The sequence below is a fragment of the Pholis gunnellus genome (assembly GCF_910591455.1).
Source record: "Pholis gunnellus genome assembly, chromosome: 5".
NCBI classification, from domain to species: domain Eukaryota; kingdom Metazoa; phylum Chordata; class Actinopteri; order Perciformes; family Pholidae; genus Pholis; species Pholis gunnellus.
Window position 1 is genome coordinate 17,815,766 of NC_136531.1, and position 20,230 is coordinate 17,835,995.

General features: G+C 41.6%; 3 protein-coding genes across 3 annotated transcripts; all 3 read right to left on the reverse strand.

Annotated features, from left to right (window-relative positions):
• Nucleotides 1–1,841: 1,841 nt before the first annotated feature.
• Nucleotides 1,842–4,448, reverse strand: tekt4 (tektin 4; the record flags this gene model as incomplete). Its single annotated transcript, XM_079159365.1, has 7 exons — nucleotides 1,842–2,055; nucleotides 2,168–2,322; nucleotides 2,418–2,553; nucleotides 2,666–2,752; nucleotides 2,856–2,999; nucleotides 3,130–3,200; nucleotides 3,921–4,448. 7 exons carry the CDS (start codon nucleotides 4,446–4,448, stop codon nucleotides 1,842–1,844), a joined length of 1,335 nt encoding a protein of 444 aa, XP_079015491.1.
• Nucleotides 4,449–5,953: 1,505 nt separating this feature from the next.
• LOC306696519 (polymeric immunoglobulin receptor-like) lies at nucleotides 5,954–11,577 on the reverse strand (the record flags this gene model as incomplete). Its single annotated transcript, XM_079160168.1, has 8 exons — nucleotides 5,954–7,531; nucleotides 7,962–8,026; nucleotides 8,121–8,219; nucleotides 8,433–8,528; nucleotides 9,782–10,081; nucleotides 10,335–10,655; nucleotides 11,036–11,365; nucleotides 11,532–11,577. 8 exons carry the CDS (start codon nucleotides 11,575–11,577, stop codon nucleotides 7,361–7,363), a joined length of 1,428 nt encoding a protein of 475 aa, XP_079016294.1. The 3' UTR covers nucleotides 5,954–7,360.
• Nucleotides 11,578–14,777: 3,200 nt separating this feature from the next.
• On the reverse strand, nucleotides 14,778–20,027 carry LOC306695693 (meteorin-like protein). The gene is made up of 5 exons (XM_079158999.1): nucleotides 19,706–20,027; nucleotides 18,337–18,520; nucleotides 18,021–18,246; nucleotides 16,576–16,635; nucleotides 14,778–15,677 (listed from the first exon to the last, which is right to left on the reverse strand). Exons 1-5 carry the CDS (start codon nucleotides 19,798–19,800, stop codon nucleotides 15,361–15,363), a joined length of 882 nt encoding a protein of 293 aa, XP_079015125.1. The 5' UTR covers nucleotides 19,801–20,027; the 3' UTR covers nucleotides 14,778–15,360.
• Nucleotides 20,028–20,230: the final 203 nt, after the last annotated feature.

Here is a 20,230-nt window from a genome sequence, read left to right on the forward strand (position 1 = left end):
AGTTTGTAAAAAATAGCAGAAATGTCTTTCGAAGTCAAGCTCTCTTTCGATGATGTAGGGCTGTGTTTCAATTTCCCTGTTGTTGGAGCTCTTTATTGTTCTTTTTCTTCAATATTGTGTAGTTTTGAGTGCAGCTCAGCAGACATTAAGATGTGTTTCAGGACTAGAACAGATAGCTGGTCTTTACTGTAAAAAATATATAGCATATACACATAAAATATCTGTACCACAAATGTTAAACCATCTGTAACATCTTAAGAATTTTAGAATAGTACATTGAAATGTAAAATATGATCTAGATTTTTCTGCTGCTTTTGCAGTGAAAGGGAGCTGACTGTAATGAGATGTGACAGGAGGCGAGATAGTTAGGCTCAACAGCTCACTCTAGTGGAGCAAATCATTACTATATTGTTGAGCATTAGTCTCATATATGATGATACCGCAGCTTGAAATCACTTTTTAATTCACAATTCTGTAACTCAAGAAGTTATTTTGTCATACAGTGACCCAGGAGGTCACAAACGTTTCGGGGCATTTATTTTGTAAGGCTTCTACTATCTTGGATCTTTTGTTCTGTGGTCGAGCAAGTTCAACACTCTACAATATAAGAGAACACCAGACAATAGGAAATACACAAACTTCACAACTTTGATAGACAGGTTACAAAATTGTGCTGCATAATACTAAAACATAAGCAGACTAAGATGTTCCCCTTGTTTTTCTTGTTGATAGTAAAATGATTATTAACCATTGAAAATATCTAACTATTCTGGGATCAGACTTTACGCTCTACTCTGACAGTAAGTAGAGATCACTCTATATTAAAATCAGAGACGTCAGTTGCTAAATGTATTTGAATTTAAACTCATCATCATGCATCATGTATTTGTTTTTTTTATAGCAAGTTGATAGTATGTGTGTGTGTGAACCATGTGTATTAAATCACTTGTAGCCTACTGTATTTTTTGTCTAAATAAATATAACATTAAAAAACAGTTAAAGCTGCTCATCTCAATTTCCCAGAGCCATAAACAAATATTATCAAGAGTCTTATTTGTCCAACCAACAGCCCAAACGCCAAAGACATTCAAATTAACGCCATCTAAGACTAGGAAGTGCAGATGATCCTCACAGTTTAGAAAGTGGAACCATCCGAATTTCCAAGAATGTTTGCGATAAATCAATTATCAAAATAATTTACGTTTGATTTTCTGTCAATCGAATAATCGATTAAATAACTAATCAATGCAATACTCTTGAAACGATATGCAAATATGATATATTTGCTTAATTTGCTTACATGTAGTAAAGATTATTATTTTTATTGTTTAGCAATGCTAGCAGCATGGCTCTAGGGATGCCGATGTCAACCACCACTTTGGTTAAGACCATGATTGCCAACTCTCTCGACAAATATTTAAACTGTCCAAAAAAATGTAAATGTTTTTTGTGTATTTTCATTTCCTATTTGCGTATTATATTTTGAATCTATAAATAATTTCATTTATTTTGTAATATAATTAAATGTAAATTATCGATATACATTTTCAATTAAAAGCCTTCACTATAATAAGCCATCTGTGTGAATTATTTATTTCAATTTTAGTTTATTAATTGTCTGATGAACTTTTATGTAGTCATTGAAATAAGACGAGACGTCGACTAAACTTTCACTTTTAATTTAAACTAAACATCTACAGACAAATAGACGTATATATTATAGATCTATAGATCGATACGCTCAGTGGCTCACAACACAACAAAAAGACAAAACAATCTAGAATATTAGACGTAGAGTAGTGGCAAAATCAAAGCAAGTTCCACACAAACAGTCGTCGTCTTCAGTATCCCGACAGTGTGGAAACCGATGGGTATCGTCGACGGCGAGTCATGCACTTTTCCCTCTCGATGAACAGTGAGTGGGTTTTACAGTTGATGTCCTTCTCGAGGGTAATGCGTGACTCCTCCAGGTGGGACAGGGAGCCTCTGGCCTCACTCAGCTGCTGGCGCAGAGATGCAAGAGTGGCATCAATCTGCCTCAACTCCCCTTCCAAACTGCAGACGCAGGAAGCAAACAAAATGAAGAGAGAGAGAGAGAGAGAGTTAAAGGAGATGGAGCAATATAGTATGATGAGACAGAGTACAGTGAGTCTATGTGTGTGTGTACCTGAACTGGGGTTCATCTCTGCAGAGCTCCATGTTGGGTCTGAGGGAGCGGAGGTAAAGTCTGGACTGAACTACTCTCAGCGGAGCCTCTTTGTTGTGGATGGCCTGCTGTATAGCCACAATGTTCCTCTCCTGGGCCCCAATCTGCTCCAAGATCTACACACACACACACACACACACACAATCATACAATATTAGAGAATCAAGTAATCGATCAATCAGCCACTCTGTGTGTCGGTCTGCCTGTCTACCTGTGCGAACTTCGTCTCCAGCTGGGTCTTGACCTCTATCAGCTCCGCACAGCGCTGACTGAAGGCTCGGTCCACAACGGAGCACTGGACTCTCAGATCATGAGTGGTGTCCTGCAGCACTTGCTCCACCAGCAGTCTGACACATACAAACAGCAACATTACGGTTACCGAAAACTTGAAATAATGTGTGACATTATCACATTAAACACAGAGCTTAAACACATGTCTGAACCACAGTGCGCTTTGACCTGAGACTGTTGGTGGCCTGTTCTTCCTGCATGGCCTTGGATAGGTTGTCCTGTGTAAACTTAGTCCACGATATAGCGTTACACACACTGCAGCAGACCAGAAGACAATTGCACAAAAGTTAAGTCCATTGTTTGTAACCTCATGCGTTTCTAAGTTTTAAAAAAATGACACTCGCACACAAGGACTCACTGGTCCTGCATGGTGGCTGAGCTGGGGTGGTGCTGTGTGTCTGGGCTCATGTTAGTGTATCTTGCACCTTGGTCATCAAAGTTGTAGGCCTGGTACTTATCAGACCAGTCAAACTCTAACGTCTGCTTAGCCTCTCTGTTCAGCCTAACACACAAAGACACAAACCGAAGGATGATATTCAGTTCTCTAAAGTTAAGGTTCAAACTAATTTTTTGACATTTTATACGTGGGTTTACATGTCAGGTTGTTTAACTTTCAGGATGTTGACACTCACTTGATCTGACTGACAACTTGAGCCGTAGTCCTCTTCAGAAGAGCCTGGACGCTCCTGATCAAGTCCACTTCCTACAGAACGCAGTCACACTTTTGGTTAGTGTGTGTTAGTGAGCCCTCTGCTGGTGCTGTTTGACCGTTACACTGAATTCACTATTTGACACTTGCTCCTGAGACTATTACTGTAAGTTATTGTTACTGAGTTATTGTTTTTATAGAGCCACATCTAATGATTATTGGCAGAAAAAAACCAAGGTGATATCATCAAATGACTTGTTTTGTTTATATTCAACTTAATTATTTCACGAAAAAGCAGCAGACATTTACAGCAGCTGAGTGATCAAATAGTTGGCATTTTTTGCATGAAAATAGAATTGAAACAGATTGTGGTTCAAATGATTACACTCGACTATCTATTAACTGACTTATTATGCAGCTTTACTATTTTGATTGAAAAAGTAGTATCTCAATATGAACTATTCATTTGTTCATTCCCAAAGCATCCCATTAATACACATCAATTAATTAATTACTACATGTAGAAGGCTAAGAATTAAATACATTTATTCTGGGAAAATATTTGCTGTACATCCTATATTATAACTAAGGTATTGTTTTATGTTATGCCTCTTCATTTGTTAAATTGATATATTATTGCCATATTATGCTTAACTTTCACACTTCCTTGTGATTCCTTTCATGCAAATTGATCAACAGCGATGTCTCGTCTCACTGTCACACACAGCAAAAGTGTATATCACATATTCACGTTTTGATTATAAAGCTGGTCACCTTCACCAGCTCCTCCTCCACGGTGTCTCGGACCAGGTCTGGTCCCAGCCTCCTGGCCCTGCAGTTGAGATTATCGGTGGCGATGGCGTATGAAATCTCGGTGGCGTCCAGCGTTTTCTCCAGCCTCGTCTTCAGCGCCGATAGTGACTCCGTGTCGGCCAGCAGCTGGTGAATGTGCTGTTGCAGCTCCGATTTCCAGTAGTGGATCTCTTGTAGTCTCTCTCCCAGAAGACGTGTTCCCTCAGCCTGGGTCGTCACAGTGGCCGCCTCAGTGTCCTGGTACAGAGCTTTGGACTCCCGCTGGATGCTGCCGGCTTCGTGGCTGTTGGTACCGGACTGTTCAAGGACGGTGTGGTAGTTGGAGAACCACTCAGCCGGCGAGTATTTAGCTGAGCGGTACCCCGCTGTGGCTGAGCCTGAGGACGGCAGAGGGACCTCCAGCGCTACACGAGGCTCTTTCACCGGGAGCCCCTGAGCCACATCTCTGCTGTCATAGTGGGGCCTTGCCACTAAAACCTCAGAGCTCATTTTAAGACAATTAGATAAGGCTACAGGTACAAGAATAAAAACAAGAAAAACTTAAAAGTGATTAGCTGATAGCTTCAGTCTTGCGCCGTTTTCACAGTCCTGTATGACCGAGCTGTATGTTTGTTTGGTGTTGCCTGGTTACTCATGTTGTCAGGAGCAGCTCCAGCAGTTGCTCTGGCTCAGGTGACTAACGGTTCTTCAACATGTAGGTAGAAGTGTGTGTGTGTGTGTGTGTGTGTTTCTCTCTGTAAATATAATTGTAATACAGTGTCATGCTTAAATTGACTAAGATGAATCACTTAGTATTTATTATAACAAAATAAAGAAGTAGTTACCATTGTGAAGTGTGTCAGTCTGTACCATCAGTAATGTAAATGTGAATGATGAAGTGTGTGATGAAGTGTTGGGTGTTGTCAGCCAAACAAAAGAAGTATGAAGTACCAAAACCAAAGTATAAACAAGCAGCCACTGGCAGGGATCGCTCAACGTGCGCAGGAGAGCGCCAGGGCAGAGCAACACTGGAGCAGGGCTTTATGCCCTATAGGAGCTCTAGGACCAGGTGCTCTGCAGCAGGTAATCTGCCACTGCTGTTCCCCGTGGCTCCTTCAGGGACACAGGGACAAAACCATACTTTCACAGTGTGGGTAGAGGCAGGGGCCGTCACAATGTCTGGAACTGAAAAACAACAACAACAGAGATCAGTTGTTTCAACATACACTGACTTTTCTTGGTTTTATTGATTCATTATACTGAGAAGGTGTATAGCCATAGCTGCGTAACCGATACCCCCTCCCCGTACTTGTGAAGCGCTGGAAGACGGCTTGTTCAATAACCTCTGACCTATAGGTAACGAACGCACCCCCCAAAACATACGCAAGACTGTCTTAGCCTGCTTAGGGAGGCGAAAACCAGGATAACTTAATACCACTAGCCACCGTCATATCAGTTATTTCAGGCTAAAAATGCCTTCCTGACTGCCGGATATCAACGGATTTAGGTGTGTGTGTGTGTAATAGGTGTGGGGGACTGGATGTCCAGGGTGAACCCGCTCTAAAGGGCCACCGCTGGAGGAGGAACCCCGTGTGGTTGGGAACCTCGCTCGGTTAATAAAGGCAGCTTCAGGACCCTGGCTCTAACATCCCTAATTTAGATACCAATCTAACCCCTATTGTTTCCTAATACACCTCAGCTAATGTCTAAACATTATCAACCAACACTGCAACATCACATGTGATACATTAGCAGAGCTTCAAAATCAATCTGAGCCAACCAAGTTAGTAAATCGCAACAATGATGAACACCATCTTAACCTTAGCTTGTAACAGGAATGTCATTCAGATCACATGTCTAATAAATGTACTACTGTCAGCCTATCCCAGGGGAAGAGCTCTCTTACCTTGAGGGGACTACGAGGGCCCCACCAGAGATGAGCAATACTGGACTTTGTTTGGAATGCACAAAATACAAACCAGTTTTATTTGTTTTTTACAAAAAGTTTAGAAAAAGTTACAAAAATTAACAATAAAAATGAAATGATAGATCATACAAGATCTCAAATGTACCAAGTTCTCAAAAAAGCCTAAAAGCCCTAAGAAGAGCGTCCAGAAGACCCCGATCCTTTGTTGTCTCTCCCTGTTTGTACCCTTCTCCTTGGCGCTTTCTGCAACCTCCGGGTCCATATAAGGTATACAACAGATCATTCTTTAATCATTGGACAACACAGTTCTCATAGTCTTATCCCTTCTGACATACCTACTTTTTAAGTTGAATGCTTGTCTGCTAGCTTTGTAGAAGGTGTCTAGCTCTCACTGAACAGGATGTCTCCCTAACTAATACAATAGTTGGTTTTTGAATGTACAACCTTTCTCCTCTGCTGGCTGTCATTCAATCACGTCAGAGTGACTCAAAGTTCACTTATTTCATTAGCTTTAACATAACAGTCAACATTACAAGCACGTATGATTACATTTTGATAAATGATAGAAAGTCGCACATTAAAGCAATTTAATAATTGAAACGTCTCAAAGCAATATGATGACATGCAACGAGTATATTAATATCTGAAGATATAACGCTCTTAGGCTGATAATAAGCAATAGATCGTAACTCATCATAGAAATAAAAATAAAAAGAGAAATGGACAACTCGCATAAAATACAAATAACACCTTGAGATAGGATTTCCTGTTTTTAAGAGGCCATAGGGTCCATGGTCCTTCTATGCTAGTTAGGTGTTAAATTATAATGCGCCTTGAAGACTTATCTGTGCAAGAGTCAGCCAGATGCTCACACCACAACACGCTGCCTTAATGCTTTGTGTGGTCTGGCCTCTTGCTCCTCAGGCAGAGGTGTTAGAACGTTCATCTGCAGTATGCAACACCCTTTTTGCACGTATTTGTTTAATCCATCATTTCAATAAATCGATTAATCAAATGGTGTAGCAATTATTTTAATAGCAAATAGGGAGATTCTTAGGGTGTAGTGTGTCTCGGACATTCATGGTGGATACCTCAACAATACTATATATTATATATATATAAAGAAAGAGGACTTACATTTGGGGTATTAAGCTGAAATGGTCGTCCACAATATATTAAAAAGAGTGCAGGTAAGTTAAACAGTTTGTTATATTAAAATTAAGCAATCATTATGAGTGTAAAAGTGTAAAATCAAAGATAAAGCAAATAATCAAGCAATTGATACAAGTACTTATTATAACTGATGGTAATTATATAACAAATCATCTAAAGATAATCATAGTACTGTAGTTTTCAGTTAGACATTGAAAAGGTTGGACCACAGCGGTATGTGAAATGTGTTGGTCAGCTGTTAATAGAGACAATACAAACAGGATCATTTGGGTACATATTTAAGCCCCAAAATGCAAGGTTTGATCACAGATGTGCATGCTGCTCATCTTCTATTGGTTTCAATTTGAATTTGATTGCAGTAGATATCCTCTGTTGTGTAGTTTTGGTACACAGACTCTTCTTGGGTTTCACTTGCATCATCATCGTGTTGACAGGCGCTCTTTTGTTTGGAGGACCCCGGCTTTGAGCAAGCTATGTCTTGGTTTTCATAAATCTAAGAAAGAATCAACAAAAATAAACAGATAAGAGGGCATTGTTACTCAGATGAGAATGTATATAATTATTCACATGAAAATGGCCGAATAATCAGTAAGTTGGTCATTTCATTTGCTCAGTACTTTGGGACCAGAGCAAGACATCCTTCCACTTACAGGTCAGATTGATGTTTGTCATCAAGCCAGAAAGAAGCCTTTCGGTTTAAGATCCTGAACTTTTCTCAACCACCTGTACTGAGCCAATAGTGTCTAAATGGTACACAAGATAGTCTATTTTACCACCCTAAAAACAAACGTTACATATTCAGCCACACTAATGAGTTAAATCGTCAGTATGTCGTTCTGTCCCACGTGTCTGTAATGTGAACTGTAATGAACTTTGCAGCCTCTGGTGTGCATTAGCAAAGCTTTGAATTTTAGTTTTCTTACATCCCCTACACCAATCACTTCCTCTGTTTCGGCTGCCTTGTTTCTGTTCCTGTTGGCTCCGGCTCCTGAAAACAAACAGCATAAAATATGGTTACACGATTAGTTTGCATCTATATGTGTATGAGTTTGCCTGTGCGTGGATTTGCATGGGAAACGTACCTTGCACTTTGTTACATTTGTATTTATAAACCATGACCAGGGCAAACGTCAGTGTGAGCAGCACAGCCGGCACAATGAAAACCACAAAGTGAGAAATTGCTGAATTCGGAAGAAAGTGTAAAAACAGAATAAAAATATAGTCATACACTTCCTGAAAACACACATCATCACGCCCCTCATATCTGTCACAAAAATCAAGCAAAAAGCAGAATTGATCTCACCAAACTGTAGCCTGACAACATTTGCTGTTTTCATGCTCCCTTCATATTAATAGCCAGTGTGTGTTGCAATATAACTGACGCACACAAATACCTTTGATCTGCTTTCCAGGGATAAGCGTCGATTGTGATCCGACATGTTCCACCACAGTGACGGTAGAGATCTCAGTGCTGGTTTGCTGTGGAAAGACTGTTAGAGAGAGTTTCTTAGTCCACTTACATTTGTATCTTTAGCGCTGCTAGCAGCGGGGCTCTGGGGATAGTGTGGTATATTTCATGCGGCAGTGATGTTGAAGTGATGATCGAAGGAAGCTCCGCGGACACTGTTCTTGATATTATAATGAAGTTTATTACAAACAAGCAACACATGTCATACAGCCGGCTAGCGCGACCGGAGAGTCTCAGCCAATTCAAAATGACTCTAAAGTGCGGAGAATCCTCAGTCTCCTTATATCCAGCTGATGCCCATCCCCTGAGGTTAGAGAAGATAACTCACAAGGAGCGTAGCATGTTGGCCGCTCTAGGACCCCTAATAAACATGTCTCGGACATGGGCCCCTGGTCTTCCTCGCACCCTGCTCCGATAATAAGGAACATCTGGACATGTTATCAGGGTGCATAAATTAAGGACCTGGCTCCTACATTCCCTATATCTGCTCCATGCAAAGGACAGAGTTCATGCCTTCTACACTCCATATATCTGCTCCATGCAAAGGACATGAGTTCAAACACTTATGCTGTTTAATGTGTAGGCGGAAAATACACCACAATAGCAATGTTTGTTGGTCAGTTGACAACAACTTGGTCCAGAGTGAAATATCTTTACAACCGTTTAAAGGATTGAAATGAATTTTAGTACAAACATTCACCGTCTCCAGAAGATGAAAATCTACTGCATGGACTGGCACAATTTGAGGTTGAGGTTTCCCCAACTGACGGATGGATCACTGCGCAATTTCTGTTTTTTTTACAGACATTGATGTCCCCAAAGGATAAAATGTTATAACCCTGAATTTTCGGCACCATATAGGTACAATTCTCCTTTCCTCCAGGCCTTTGCTTCATGAACAAAAACCTGCAAAACTAATGGCATTCCCTCACCATCCTTTATGTTTTGTGCTAATTAGTGAATATTAGCATGCTGACGTGCTAAACAATGGTGGTGAACAACGTAAACATTACATAATCTACAAATCACATTCTTTTAGTTCAGCTTTAATTTGATGAAGACTTTCGATTGAGCCTTTGCTTGCACGATGAAAATTAAAGGCAGTTTTGCTATTGTTTGATAGTCCACAGTTTCAGCACTCGAGGAGAGAGAAGGAGGGACTAGATCTATCATGTCATTGTGACATGATGCAGATATGAGCTACCTGAACCTGCAGGACACATTCATTTTTACACATATACTCAGACCTAATTCTTGCTCTTTTCATAATCTTACCTACTGACAGTTGAATCTTGGTGTAGTCCCCAACACTCCACTGTGAGTCTGAACCACACCAGTATGTCCCAGCATCCTCTGCTTTCAACTCTGTGATTATCACCAAGAAAGAGCTGGAGGAAACATCATCTTGCAGTGTGAACCTGCTTTGTCTTGTCACCATGTCTGTACAGCTGTTGCGGTGGTCTCCCTTGCAGAGGAACTTCCTGTTGCCGCGGTGTTTTGGTGGGTAGGGACACTGCACCGTCACTGGGCGTCCCACAATGCCGCTCAGTTTGTTTGACCTCACACAGCACCACTCTGTGAAACAGAAGGGAGGTTGAAGCCAACATTGCAGCCTGTGTTCAGCTCAGATCATACATGGATGTGCATGATTCACATCTCCTTCAGATATTTGATATATTTTGACAAATCATACAAGTTAAAAATCAAAGCTTTGTGTCTTTAACCTTTCGTCATGTTTTCTTTATATCTATTTGACAGAACACCGTTTTCTGGCTGATTACTGTGAAAACTAATGGTTTACTACAACATGGCGAGGTAGAGCTCTCACCTTTGACTTCTAGCTCAAAAGCAGAGAAAACATCCAGGCCAGTGTTTCCATGGATACCACAAAGGTACGACCCAATATTGTTTTGGGTCAGACCGGTAATGGTAATTGTGAATTTCCTCGACACCTTGTCATCGGTAAGTCTGAACTGTCCAGTTTCATGCTTCTCAGAGGTGACTATTGCGTTCGCCAGACATGTGGAGGGCTGGTTTCCTCTGCAGATGTACTTCAGATTGTTCTGGTGCTCAGACTCATACGGACAACTGAAGGACACTGAACTCTCCTCATCGCTTCGGATTTTGGTGGATCGCTCACAACAGCTGTCTGACAGTCCAATAAACAACATCACAGAAGTGCTTAGTATTCAGATTCAGTACTTTGACTCAAAGAAGCAATATCACAATGTTAAAATAGTGGCTTTTAAAACGTTACTTAAGTAAAACACTGAAGTATTGTTCGGTAAATGTAGTGAAAGCAAAGTAAAAGGTGCTTATCATGTGTTACTGATGCATTTACGTGTAAGCAGCATAGTTGGTCAATGTGGATTAATCAATTGTATCGGCTATTTATGTCAGATACATGCAGTGGAGAAAAGGTACAAGTAGCAGAAAATGGACCTCAAATATTGTATGTATGCACAGTACAATGTCTCGATGAGAAATGAAAAACTGACTGGGTTTTTCTTTGTTTGTTTGTTTACATACCTTGTCCTACTACCAGATCTACTTCAGTGTAGATGTCCTTTCCGGTCCTGGTCACCCCACACCAGTATTTCCCAGCGTCTGTACGACTCAGATCAGAGATAGTCGCTGTGAAGACTCGTTGCTGATTGTCATCGTGGATGGAGTATTTGTTCTTATTTGGTTCTGTCGTCTTAATAAGCACATCATCGTCGCCGCAGTCATTCTTGCACAGGTACTTCTCATAAGACCCATAGCCCTCGCTATAGGGACAAGAAACTTCAACTTGTCCCCCTTCATATCCAGACACATGGATCAACCCTGCTGCATCACTCACACAGCTCAGAGCAACTGCTGAGTGAAGACATGAAATGTAAAAAAAAATGGAAATCAGTAAATATTTGTATACATATTTAACTAACGTGTATGAAATATTTTATATATATCACTAAGACCAACATCAAGGTGTAGTCTGCCATATTGAAGTTACATAAAAACATATTTAATCCAAAGAACTTACCGCACAGGGGCAAGAGCAGCTGGGTTTGAAGGCTCCACATCCTCATTTCTAAGAAACAGAAACTCCACAGTGCGTCTTATATGAAAAATGTTACACCCACAATATGTACCCATATTTGAACCCTCTTACTTCCACATTTTGATCACCAATGATTTTCAACCTTAAACGATCACAAAGTCATATTTGTTAAAGTCTTGTGGAAACTTTGTGATGACTGACTTCTTTATATGACTGCTATACGTGTGCATACGAGGACGAGTATGTGATTTATCTGATGTCAGTGAAACAAAGAAAATATAATCACCTTCACTCTAATCAGATGGATATGAATTTATGCATGTATGAAGCACAAACAATTCCTTTTAGTTGATGGTAATTTATAAAGGTACATTTGCCGGAGACGTTCGATCAACTGTTCACATTGACACCACAAAGGGGCACTCTATCCAAGCTTATACCTCACTGACAAGCTACATGCTGCAATAATGCAACTGTACAGTGAATTAACGTTCACCCTCATCTAACATTAATCATGATATGAAATCTGTGCTGTGATTAAATAATTCAATATTTTGTCTTTTGCACATTACCGGCATGCCCCTTTCGAAATAAATGAGATCCAACAAACATAATTATGTCTGCATTATAATGAAGTGCTGACCATCCTGCCTTAGAAATAAGTTTATTTCCAAATGTACTGATCAAATAACACATGTTCAAATAGAAACAGTGTCACTTCATTTTACTGTGCGAGCTAAGTAAAATGTGTTCAGAAGGTACTCAAAATGTAAAAGTAGTTACATGAAAAACATTCTCAATATTAACAACTTGTTATTTTCCCTGTGTGGCCATAACATCCTTCAATAGGGTTGTACACCTTTAATATCTGAAATCAACTACTATCAACTAACATATCCAACATTATACCACACCAACTTTACGGTATAACAGAATAATTATAGTCTTTTTCAGTTATCTGCCAGAAACAAATTCTAAAATCATTAACAGAATTATATAGCAATACAACTAAAAGTATTTTAAAATTGATTAAAAGGTAACAAATCTCCAGAGCCACATACTCAAAAAAGGAAAGGAAACTTTCTTTATACTTTTCACCCACACTCTCTTTAATCTTTCATAACATGAAGCCAATGGGTTTTTTTATGACTTTTTAAGAAATATTAATAAACGAAAACACTGAAAATGTCAATAATTATTGCAATGACACAGTTGTTATTCTAGTAGTATACTCTAAAAGCAATGTAAGAGCTGCATTTACTTCCGACTTCTTGTAGAAACATACTTAGAACCTAAACCTAAAATATTGTGCCACCGTTTATAACCACCGACCCCACCCTGAGCAGCGCATTGTAAAATGCCAGTGGTGGTGTATGTGTGGGCGAAAGCATGCGTGTGTTTTCCCTGCGCTCAGCCGTTCCCTCGACTCCAGCTGACCGCTCAGCTGTGCCTCTCGCATACTGCAGCACAAACTGTTTCCATATCTCACACACTCTCACACCGAAAGGTTAACATTAAGACCTCTGTGCGGAGGGATACGTGTGTCCCGAATTAGCGAGGATGCCAAGGCGAGCTGGGCTGTTGCCAGGCTGGGTTGCCAAGGAGTGTTGGGATGGGTTGGGTTTCTGCCTTGTGGCCTGCTTGCATGTCGGCAGTGTGCAGGACGCGTGTGTGGTGGTCTTCTTATACTACCCAAGACAAACACAACAAACACACACACACACACACAGAGCCCCATGGTATGAGAGGGGGACGGTTATATATAGGTGACCCTCTCGAGTCTTTAGGCTCCATCTTAAACCTTCAAGCTCTGTGTTAATGTCTCCCTTTACGTCTTACTCTCCTGCCTTCTCTTTCTCACTTAGTCATTCGGCGTAAGCTCGATTCACATTAGAGAGAATCATTTTCACTTCACCAACTTCACTTCCACATCTATGGCAGCAGGGAGTTTGAACGATGTTGGGTGTTTACCAGGCGGGGAGGAGCCTGATACACAAATGAGTTGCATTATGGGAAGCTCTCTGTCTGAACAGCCTCTGACCACTCTGTGTTCAATCTGTCCGGCTTTAACTCCCTGTGCTTTAGTAGCGTTACAAACTTGAAACAAAAAAACCCACCAGTTTCACACATCTGCATGCTGATAATGATTCTTGTCAGGTATAAAGAACGGTTGTTTTTCCTGTGTAGAACAGCACACATGGTTTGTCTCTACAGATGGAGGTGTGTGTGTGTGTGTGTGTGTGGGAGGGGACATTCCATCCATTCTTGCTCTTCCTGAGTAAAGAGGGAAAGCATCGCGCACACACAACTGCTGACAGCAGGCAGAGGGAGAGGTGCGCATACACCCCTCTAAGGTCATTCACACATCCGCCTCTGCTTTCAGCTTTCCACGCATCGAGCTCTGAAAGTCTTAAACATCCATCCATCAGACAGTAGCTGTCATATTGACAGCTGTAAATGCCTCTGTGACAAAAACAGGATGTTGAATTGAGTTTAATTTTAGATACAGGGCACATGAGTCTACTTCTATAAAAATCAAGAGCAAAACAGTTATTGAATTGGACCTGCTGGCTATGTTGGGAAATTTCTTTTCTGTCTCTGAGCTGAGGAAGCCATGAACACACGCACATATTTACTTAGGTCACTTTTGGGGACATCACATTGACCTACATTGATTCCCTGGAAACTTACGCTACCCCAACTTTAACCACAACCTTAACCAATGACCCCAAATCAGCTTTTTCCGCGATTGGACAAGCCGTCCCCATTTAACTGGTCTTTAGTCTGAAAAGTGTCCCCAGAGGTAGAGTTAGGAACACACACACACACACACACACACACACACACACACACACACACACACACACACACACACACACACACACACACACACACACACGTCAACCAGAAAAGTGGCTCCACAAGGGAAGCTACGCCAGCGCTGACGCACCGCTGCACTCCTGCCAGCTAATAACTGCTGAACACTCATAATGATTTTTTCTTTTGGGTAGTTAGGTAGATAATATGTCTTTGTTGGCAGCAGGGAGGCTGCTAACTTTTGCTCCTTCGTTTTTTGGTCCTACTATTTACTTGCCATCTGTTTTTAATCATCTGCACCTCAACCACACTCAGTATGAGATACAATAATACTAATAATAATGCAGGATCCCTGTATACAGGCTCAGTCACGGATAGATAAATAGATTAATCAAATGTAAACTTTTCAACGGAAAGAGAAGCTGAAGAATGGCTTTTTTTTATTTTCTGTAGATATAAAGACCCTCTGAACTCATTAGCTAAACCCACACACACTTGGTACATAAAGACTCACAGAGCTGCATACGGTACTTCTGTCAGAAGAATCCTACATTTTACAGAAAGCTTTTTACAAAGCATACATTCATTTCAAGAATGATCACACAAGCAGTATCGTCATGAGAATAAAAACATCATCATTTAAGGCACAAAATTAATTTAAGCTCAACATCATTCATTCGCTGCACTCACTCAAGCAGAAACCTATTCACACACACACACAGTATACAATCAAATGAGGACGTTTTAGTCGGCAGCTCATTGGCTAAAATGTTCAAACTGCCCAGCGGTTTTTTCTGCTGCAAGTTGCACAGTATTAAAGTATCCTTTAACGATGGCCAGGTCTTTTTTTTTTTTTTTTTTAACCCTGCTTAGCTACTCTGCCAGGCTCAAAGATGATGTCGCTCCATCCTCCAAATCTCAGCTTGTTCCTCTTTGCGTCTTCCTCAACGTCTTTTCGGGTGAAGCGCTCCACCGTGCTTTGAGGAGATCTCGCTCAGTCCGTGTCTATTTCACAGGGGTTTGTTCCCGCTTTCCGTGCTCTGATGTACAGCTTCTGGAAGTCCTTGTAGCGAGGTGCGCAGCCAAGCCAGGCGTTGCCAAAATGGACAGAGCCAGTCAAAAGGTACTCATCCCCTCCAGGCTGCACACTGCACTGTGCGGGTACGTTGATACGGCCACCCCAGCCCCGCCCTCTGGCTCCACCCCAAGCAAACACCCTGCTCTTCTGGCGAAACAGTCGACTCAGAGTCACCACAGCAGGAGAGTGGTCGTTAGCACCCGATGCTACACTTTGAAAGATGCCACTGCCAGCTACAGGGACAGAAACAAGGGAGATAAATACAAGATTTAATTAAGGATAGTAAAAAATAAAGTGTATGAATTAAAGAGGGACTATGTTGAAAACAGACATAAAACATTCTTCCTCTTAAAATCAATTAATAAGCAATAAAACAATTCCTTACTCAGTTTAATACATTCAAGGGTCTCGATGATACAGCCTCACTTGGTTTGATATGACAAGTAGCTAACGTTGGCTAATGTTAGCATTCGTGTTACATAGTTGTGTAATTGAGTCAGTTTTCTAAATGTCTAACTCTCCTTTCACTACGTTTCAGCTCATTCAGATGACATAATGATACCTTTAAACAAAAAGACTTGAGAGACACTTGGGCAATGTGGGAATATTAAATGTGTCATCAACCTGTCGTTGCTAGTTGCCTTAATGGCCACAGTTGAGTAAAGATTAAATAGTTTGACTTTGGGTTCGACTGTTTGGGAGACACATTTATTTGCTTTCTTGTCGAGAGTTAGACGAGAGGATGCACTCTCTTGTCTGTATGTAGCTGGAGCCAGTTAGCTTAGCTTAGCGTTAAGACTGAAAATAGTAACTTCCTAAAGTCTCATATACATAACCACCCGCAAAACAGCGACTTTTCGTTAATACGCTTTGGTTTCTGTGCAGATTTAACAAACTAGATATAACGTGTTAGTTGGTGAGCTTCAGTGCATCTAGACCCGTTTTACTGTTTCTTCCTGTTTCCAGCCCCTATGCTAAGCTAAGCTAACCAGCTTCAGATTTACTGTACCGACATGAGAGTGGCATCGATCTTCTCGTCCAACTCTTTGGGAAGAAAGGAAGTCAGCGAATTTCCCAACACGTCAAACTATTCCTACAATGTGTATGTGTGCGTTTGGTGGATGTATTTACCAAAGTCACTGGTACACACAGCCATCAGGACCTCGTCATCTGAACAGGGTTTACAGGTGACTACAATGGAAAACATGAAAGAAGACATGAAACGTTTAGTACTTTACAACATAAGAAACCACAGAAGTTCGTATTTTCACGATCCATTTTCTTTCCTCATTAGCTTTTGTATCACCATGTTTCACCCTTTGTCTGTGTCCCTCTCTTTTTCTCTGTTATGGCGGGTGTTTACGAGACAAAAGAGACATCCAGAGAGTGAATGAGAACAGCAGGTGAGGGAAGAGACGTAATCACAGAATTACCCCTTGACCCTGTAAGCTATAAAAACAGCTATAAAACGCCCAGACACACAGACAGGCAGGCTTGTACAGGCTTTCTTCTGTCTCATTAGAAAAGCAGTCCAGCCTTCTTCTCCACCCACCGTCCCTCCCCTCTGCCAGAACGCTCTACTCATACGGGTGGGCTACCCAAAGTTCCCTGCTTTGGGGGCGGGAGGTCTGTTCTTGATTGACAGTTGAGACACGATTTTCTGACCCTTTTGCTTGACCCTAACGTAACCTTTTGATTGGCCTGCTTGTTTTCATAAGTTTGACTGAGACAAGGGAGAGTGGGAGTAAGGAAGTGGGGGAGGAGAGGGGGTCCGCGAGGGGCAGCATGTAAGTGAGTTGAAGAAACGGGGGTGAAACCGTAACGTGGTCTTTTGTCACCTTCACTTTATGTCAGTGAGAAGACGGCCCGTGTCAGACATGAGGATTAACAGACCATTTCAACCCATTCAATGCAGCAAGCATAAATCAAGCTTTAATCTATCACCTTTTTCTCCAATGATTTTAGTTCTTCTGTAGCAAGCATGAACCGTTTTGGAAACATGCTTGTTGGTGTTCAAACATTCAACAAGTGGTGGATGAAGTATTAAATGTATTTGCTTCAGTAAAAGAAGCACAATATAGAAATACTCAATTACAAGTAAAAGCTCTGCATTCAAAATGTCACATATAGTAACAGTACATAAGTATTAACAAAATGTACTTAAAGTATCAATAGTAAAAGTACTCACTATGCAGAATGGCCACTGTTAATGATATATCAATATACCTTTGGATCATTATTATTAGTCTATTAATGTAAGCTGTACTTTCACGCTGTAGTTGGTCAAAATAATTTTAACTAATTCATATAGTGTTTGGTCATTTAATCTAACACCACAACAAAGGTAATTAGCTGATCGTAATTTTTCTATAAAAATATTCATCTGAAAAGTAACTATCGCTGTGAATATATAATAATATAGTGGTATAGAGGTATAAAATACTGTAAAATAGGAATACAATTACCTTAAAGTTGCAAATAAGTACCAAACTTGAGTAAATGTACTTAAATCTTTTTATCCTACATGTAAGCAAACATATATATATATTGAAGAATGGGTGAATCACATCTCTTACCTAAACCAGGGTGCAGGTATGGGTACAGGTGCGCTCCGGGCCCCTGGCTGGACACCAGCTCGTATTGGAAAGCTGTGATCCTCCGGCTGATGTCTGCCTGGGGGACGGCCTCCACAAAGAGAGCTCCCTCTGCCAGGCTGAAACAGTGCACTGTGCCCTGAGCCTGGTCCTTCTCTGCCAGCAGCATCCTCAGATCCCCGTTATGCTCCAGATACACATGAGCGCCCTGAACACGGAGGGCCAGGAGGGACACATATGAGCTCCATCCATCTGATACGACACGCTGCCGTGCTAACATTGCGGCTTCATACTCTACCTGGGAGTGAGTGTGGGGTTTGATGCACGCATGAAGAGCTGCCATGTGTCCCGATGAGGGCTCTGTGTTGGGCCGCAGGTTGACAAAGATGGCTCCTGTGGGGTAGAGCCACTCCAGAGAGCCCTGAGAGCAGCGTAGGTAGACCTGCTCCACATCCCTGCGATGAGACTCATGGCTCAAACCACTGCAGATGAGAAGACAGATGTTCATCCAGAGTGAGGAACAAGTTCAAATGTCCAAAATCATCAAAATGACCAACAAAAAGGTTAACTTGGATTCAGGATTATATAGAGCCCCGGAAATGTTCAGGTGAAATCTATAACAACATGCTAGAAAACTATGGTTAGAGAAACAGATCAATCATAAAGAGCAACTCTGGTGCAGCTGTCTGCCCAAAAAAAAAAAAAACACACCTCTCACTTTGGACGGATGTGGTCGTTTGTCTCTGATGTGCATGAGCTATATCAACACCAGGAACTCAGTGGGCTATTAAGTCGTAAGAAGTTTGCGGTTGGTAGACTTTACAACACAGAGTGTGGAGCTCAGGCTTTCATATTTTATGACTTGGGGACTTGGAGGAGTGATCAAAGGGGCCATATAGCTGTATTTACTTAAGATAGGAACTGAAGCAGAGACATTCCTGTGATCAGACTTTTCCAAACGCTTAAACAAAGCATATTTTAGATGTAGAAGCTCGTTAAGGTAGTCTCACAAAGCGGAATGAAAGAATTTTCCAGTCCATAGTTGATTTCTGTCGTCCTCGTGATTTAATTTTACTCTTTGCGAAGAGTAATTGTGTGTTAAAGATTTTAATAAAGATACTCTAAATTACTGATTTCTTACGCCATAAAGTGTCTGAGCAGTAACCACACGTAATGGCACGCAGCGGGCCAAAAACATATTTAACTGTTTGTTCCACTGCGGGTCTGCACCAGAAGATGAAAGTCACTTATTTGACTCTGACCTTCCAGTGCTCTTCCTGAAGATTACATTACATCTTAATCAAACATCCATGCGTCTAATTAGTCCTTTGAGCCCTCTGAAAACCACAGTATGCACAAAAGACCCACTTCAAAGACACAACCTCCCTCCCTCTCACATACGACAAGTTCCTTTCATGACTCCCCTGCATTTGGAAAATTCAATATCCGCGGATTAAAGTCAAAAGTGCATGAAAGTGGAAGATCAAAACAGAAAGGATTCTATTTCCATATATGAACTTCTTTAAGAAAGTATTATCATGCTGATCACATTCCTGAGTTACGTCCTAGGTGTGTGCGTTCCTCGTTGCCCGTGATAACAGCATCGCTATAGTCGAGTCTGATCCTAAACTGAGATGGATGCGTCCTTTGTCCGGCTTCATCCTCACCTTCCTCGCCAGCTACACTGGTCGCTGGAGTACTGTGCCACCGCCCGACACAGAAGCACAGCTGAGAACCAGTGCGCAGCCCACGGCCGGAGCATGGTGGCCCGTCCGCCCCTCCGCGGTCACCAAATCCCGCACGCCGGACCCGTCGCTCCGCTGCTCCCGAACCGCAGGATCCCGTAAAAAACAAGAAAAGAAAGAAGATCCAGGTCCGTTTAACGCGCTCACGCTACATGGCGAGTTAAAGTCGAGGCGAAGGTTGCGTTTGTGGTTAGAACAACATTTTGACAAGTAAAAGAAGTATAGAGAGCGCGCGCTGCAGGACAACAGGCTGTTTTAAAAAACGTTTGCTCTGTGCGCTTCGCTTCACGTCACCGGGGGCGCGTGCCAGCTGCAGACTCCACTTGAGTGACACGCGAGCGCTCGCTCCAAACCACTCCCACACATCCCCTCCTGGAAGATGTGTGTGTAGAGTGTAGAGAGGCAGAGAGGCAGCCCTCGAGCTGAGAAATACCGTCACACTTTTAC